The 6,000-nt window shown below is 35.1% G+C and overlaps 1 protein-coding gene across 1 annotated transcript in view; it reads right to left on the bottom strand.

The window, feature by feature from the left end:
• Positions 1–474: 474 nt before the first annotated feature.
• Tspan12 (tetraspanin 12) overlaps positions 475–6,000 on the bottom strand; it is a 65,944-nt gene continuing 60,418 nt past the window's right edge. Inside the window, exon 8 of the mRNA XM_010635336.2 lies at positions 475–1,910. Within this exon, the coding sequence (XP_010633638.1) occupies positions 1,605–1,910 (306 nt within the window). The 3' untranslated portion in view covers positions 475–1,604. The remainder of the gene's footprint in view (positions 1,911–6,000) is intronic.

Here is a 6,000-nt window from a genome sequence, read left to right as displayed (position 1 = left end):
TGGGCTCAAGCCATCCTCTCGCCTCAATCCTCAAGTAGCTGGAATTATAGGCACGCATCACCACACCCTGCTAATCTATGTCCCTTTAGAAATTAATAACCCAACAAACAGTTGAGAAAATACTGAGATAAACATACTGTAAATAGCATAGTTTTAGATCATATGAAGCTACAATTATTTATCATTTAGCTAAAACACAAGCTTGAAAAATAAACCAGTGTCTCCTCAGTGAAAATACTTGGATAGATCACTTACAGAGTTTGGAAATTATTAATATTTTATTCAATCATCCCAACGCATGTTCTTCCTCCCGTTGCTAATCTTTTCAAGTGATAAAGGTGCTTTAAATGTATAAAAATAGGCACAAAGTATTACTGTCTAGAAAATATTTATTGACACTTGTTTTAATTCTCTTTCCATAATCTGAGAAATAAACAAGATACACAAAATACAGTAAAATGCACTCTTCCCACTTCAAATAAATATATTTTACTTTTGTAAAAAAATTAATAATCTGTGTAATTTGCCACAACATATTAATCAGTGAGATAAAGCAAAGATAATCTCTGTCAAACTGTCATTTTAATGATTCTTACAAGCATTTTTCTGAGACAAAGAATATTACTCATTGGAGAATTGTACTGACTTCAAAACTGTTGCTTTTTTTTTTTAGAAAAGGCAAAGATAAGTTCTTTTAAGAAGTGTTTATTTCCAAAAACAGTCTTCATGTAGGAGAAAACGGCATCCAAGTGTTTGCTGAATCAACTCTGTGTGAATTTTCTCATCCATACTTCCTAAAGACCAGACGACATTCAGATTTCTAATGATTATGTATCACACTGGTAGTTTTCAAAATGAGTGGTTAAGCAGTTAAATTAACAGTTATGAATGTAATATAGACCCATGACTGAATTTAAAAGCTCTATTAATGGGAAAGGCTAAAACAATGGTTCGGACACAGACCACAATTGTTACTCCTAACCTTATGAGAACCCAAATCTACGGAATTATGCAGAGTTAGCATAGACATACACAGACATCCCTGATCAGTTTAACACAACGTGTTAGTTTGCTTTTTTACGTGGTAAGAATACTTTAGTAGCCAGCAAAAATCACACTTTGTCACCAATTTTGTAAATGTGCTTAATGTATGATCTATTTGCCCTCAAAAGAATATATCACCAAGTAATAAAAGTCATTAGTACTGTCTAACTTACTATGTTAATGGTTAATTGAAAATTTATATGCTATCCTGTAAATCAATCTTGACTTTAGTTCCAAATCCACTACATGTGGCTCATTATATAGATGCAGAAATGTTGATCAAATCATGCCACCTCAAATATAACTGTATTCAGAGAAACCTTACACAGGCCATAAAGTGGGTATTCGATATGTTCTAGCATTATAAATGGCATCAATTGTTGTCCAGGTGGTGACATATAAACTTTCCCCTCTTTATTTTAAAGAGCACAAAATTATACGTCTACACATTATTTTATGGCAATGTTTTTAAGTGTACAAATTTCTGAAACAGATAACTGTGTACTCAAAAATTCACAAGTCTGATAAAACAAGTTTGTGGTTTCTGTCTTTGACAATTTTTATAATTCTTCCATCTCAAAGTGTGTATTAAAGCTGTTTGCCATGGATGTGTGTTCAAAGATCCTTGAAAGGCTCGGTTTCAACAGTTCTACTGAGTGACACGGAAGGTGCTGAGAGTTGTCATTCTTCAGAGACATCATTTGGTCTGGTCCCGGTTCTCTTCTATCATAATACAGAGCCCAAAGGAGAGTAATGGTGAGAATCATGGCCAGGATTTGTGTCACCCCAATGGAGATTCCAAGAAACCTAAGTATTTGCAGTTGTTTGGTTCCTCTCAAAAAGGAGTACATTTTCTTCCCACAGCCCTGTAAAAGAAACAGGGTGACCAATATCACTGGGGATATATTACAGTTGCTTAAAAACAGTGAAAGCAAAATTCACATCAATTAAGTGAATAATAAACTTCAAGACAGCGACTTTCAACAAGCAAATGCTATGAGAAAATGGACAGAGGGAGGCATACGCCTTTAGAAAAGCCTGCTTATCTGATTGTGACAAGCAACTTTTGTTTCCCACTCAACCAGAAATTGTGTCTCACTAGCATGACAATCAATGTCTAGGCAGAAGAGTTGGCAAACGTTTACTTTTTGATAAAGAATCAGAGAGTATCAATAGTTTAGGTTTTACAGGCCATATAATCTCTACTGCAACTACTTATTTCTGTCATTATAATACAAAAACAACCATATACAGTTTATAAATAATGGAAGTGGATATATTCTAATGAAATGTCCATGCACACCCAAAGGCACTGGACCAGAGTTGGTTCACAAGCCACAGACTGCTGACTTCTGAATGAGATTGATTCAAACATTTTAAACATTATTATTATTAAGTTCCCTATTTTTATTAGTATGTATTTGTGATACATAATAGAATCATTGTGGGGAATCGAATATACATATATATGTATATATATATATTAATATATATGCCTATAAGATTTATAAGATGCACATATCTTAATCCTTTCACTGTTGAATTATAGTTCTCTGGTCAGAAACTTTTCCCTAAGGATCAGGAGCATTCTTTCAATCTGCTGCTCAAACATGCTGATGGGTAAAAATTAACATTTTTATGCTGACCTCTGTCCACTGCCTGCAGCAGAAATACATATGGGGAAATCATTGTTATGACCCAGCTTCTACTTTTACCATGTAGGAATCTGAAAAATATCTTTAGGCCCTACACAGATCAGAGACACCTGGATTGAGGAGAAAAAAAAATGTTTTGTTTTGTTTTTTGTACTTAAAGAACAAATGTCAAAGAATTCCTATGACAGATAGAAAAGAGGATTCTGAAGGAAGACGAGAGGAGGGAAAATGTAGAAGGAAAACTCACAATGAAGAATGAGAGAAGGAATAAAGAAAAGGAGGTAGACAAGCTATCCGTTGTCCTAAGTCACCCTTCTGAGTGACCAAAACATACCTGATTGTTTCTAGTGACCAGTATCTCAGATGACCATGCCATATGCCTCATCCCTAGGGAACCACAGCAAATAAATGTAATCTACTCCTCTAAAGGGAAATTATAAATTTCTCATTGTACATTAAGGTGACAATCTGTGTTAGTGCTTTATAAAAAATGTCAAGAACTTGAAAGATTCTGAGATTTTTACTTTATTTAGAAACCAGCAGATGAACTTGCCACAGTTTTGAGCATGCTGGCAGACAACAGAGGAAAGGAATTTATTACTCATAGCAATAAAAATTGTCAAAGAATATGTTATTTTCTCAAGTTCCTGAATATGAAGAAGGCCTGATGATGTATGCACACAGTAAGTTATACATGGGAGAGGAACCCTGAGCTTAGGGAGCCTTAATCTCTTTTAATGGGTAGTATCACTATCCTTCACTTGAGAGAGGACTATTTTTATTATACAGGACAGGAAGGATAAAAGCCTGTATTTTCTATGAAGGAAACACTACCTCTACCTTCAAGACTGTTTTCTTTACATACATTCTTGAAAAGATGGTCCAGTACAAAATTATCCAGGGTCAGGGATTTAGCTCAGTGGCACCACCCCTGCCTCGCAAGCACAAGGTTCTGAGTTCAATCCCCAGGTACCGAGAAAAAAAAGAAAGGTTAACTAGTCCAAGTGCCTCAGTTCACAAGACACAGAGAAATGTGATGGAGCCTTAAGAATTATCTCCCAACAAGAACTTGACTTTGAAAGCTTTTACTTTGTTTCCAGTTAAAGCAACTAGGTGTTTACTCTAAAAAGGCGCCTCTTGAATAAAAAGAAATTCATATTTAGATTACTTCCTCTTTGTTTTAATCTCCATATGCCACAAGGAGCTCAACTAAGTCAAGAAAAAGACTATGAATCAGTGAGTAGTCAACTTGTACATTGTATTGAAGGGGAGGGGTGAATAATATATAATTCTTGGATTTCCAAAGACATTAATTGGTAATACTAACCCAATAAGACACTACTCTAGAGAAATTTAGAAACCATGTAAAACTAGTCAAAGACACTTTTCAATAACTTCTTTCTTTTTGTAAACCATGTAATAAAAAAGAGTAAAAGAATAGCAAATATTCACCAACTTCACAAAAGTGAAATTAAAATATTTACTAAGTATGATTTTATCATACTTAATATTGGTTTCATAAGGTTATATCTCTGCTATACCATCTAGTTGATACATAGATAAGAAATACATACACAAATATTCCATGGGAGGCCAAAATACAATTCATCACAGTTAAGTACTTTCCCAAGTGTTCCACTGGGTATCTGTCAAAGCCCATTCACTCTTATGTTTATGTGCAAGTCTAATAAACACCTTTATATGATATAGTATATTATAATGGTTAAGATTATGCACTGGAAATCTTGAATCCAAATCTCTGCTCTGCTACTTATAAGCTATGTGACTTTGGGCAAGTTACTTAATCTTTCCGTGCTTCGGGTTTCTCATCTGAGATCACTATACCTATCTGTTTGGAATATTGGCAAGATTGAATGAAAACGTGCTCAGAATGTTATCTAGTATCTGGTAAGAACTCAGCAGGTACCAGTCTTAACTGGTATGCCAACCCAAAACAGAAAGCTCTATTTAGGCCGGGCGTGGGGGTGCACACCTGTAATCCCAGCACTCGGGAGGCTGAGGCAGGAGGATCGCTGTGAGTTCAAGAACAGCCTGGTCTACATAGTGAGTTCCAGGTCAGCCTTAACTACATAGTGAGGCCCTGTCTCAACATCCTCCTAAAAAAAGTAAAAGAAAGCTCAACGTAAAAATAGAAATCTGTGACCAACAGATACAGAAAAGTATGAATTTCAACACTTTGTAAAAGTATAGGGAAACAATGTGAGTATAGCATTTTGTCAGCAATGAATATTTTTTTCTTTTTTAGTATCAGGGACTGAACTCATGACCTTGGGCTTACATTACAGGAGCGGTACCGCTGAGCTAAATCCCTGGCCCTTTCACCAGTGAATATTGATGCAACAGCTACTGCTTACAACAGCCGAAGTGGTCATCACTGTTTTTCAGGATAAAGAGGTCACTCTCTAAAATGATTATCGGCCACTGAGACATGTGATCACTAGCCTCTGGATTAAGCAGAGAAATAATACTTAATGCAGTTTGCAACAAGTCACTTCAAAAACAGGAAAATAAAAACTGTTTGGTTTCAGACATGAGGAAAATGTTTATAAAGACACTTCATTTACTGCTATTGCCAGGCAATATGGGAGCACACCCTCATTCCTGTCTTTCAAGAGATTAACATAAATGGCTCTGGATTATGTTTATTGGCTCTTTACTTATGCTTTTAATATTTAATACAAAGATATAATGAATAAGAAAATAATTTATGTGGGCAGATCAATATTTTACTGGTAATAATGATAAGTTCAGAATTAAACATAAACAACTTAAAGTGCAAAATTTCAGTTAGGAAAAATAAAATTCAAGGGATCTACTGTAAAACATTACTACAGACACTAACATATTTTTAAAAGGTAAACTATTCAAGAAATATACAAACTGATAGTTCAATGCTACAAAACGTTATCAGTCAATGATCATTTCATTATTACCTTTTTAATAGTCTCTGGGGCTTAAAACTTGCCTATATAGTTATTTGTTTTTATTGGTATCTCATTTCATTTTAATTTATTTTTTATAGAGGGTAAATTTATTTCTTACGTTTCTGGAGACTGAGAAATGCACTATTGAGGGGATACATCTAGAAAGAGTCTTCTTGCTGGTGGGATGTTACCATGGATGATGGGGTCGCGGAAGGCTTTCTAGGTTCTTGTGCGCCATGAACCGGACTTGGCACGCAATGGCAAGGAAACAGCAGCAAACTTTAGTCAGGCGCTAAAACACTTGAAGTCAGTGGGCTCATACCATGTTAGTCTGAGAAATTGTAAAGGAAAGGAAA

Source organism: Fukomys damarensis, unplaced genomic scaffold (genome assembly GCF_012274545.1).
Source record: "Fukomys damarensis isolate Sample0158 unplaced genomic scaffold, DMR_v1.0_HiC HiC_scaffold_4, whole genome shotgun sequence".
Taxonomy (NCBI): domain Eukaryota; kingdom Metazoa; phylum Chordata; class Mammalia; order Rodentia; family Bathyergidae; genus Fukomys; species Fukomys damarensis.
Note: the sequence above shows the minus strand (reverse complement) of the source record. Positions and strands in the feature narration are given on the sequence as shown.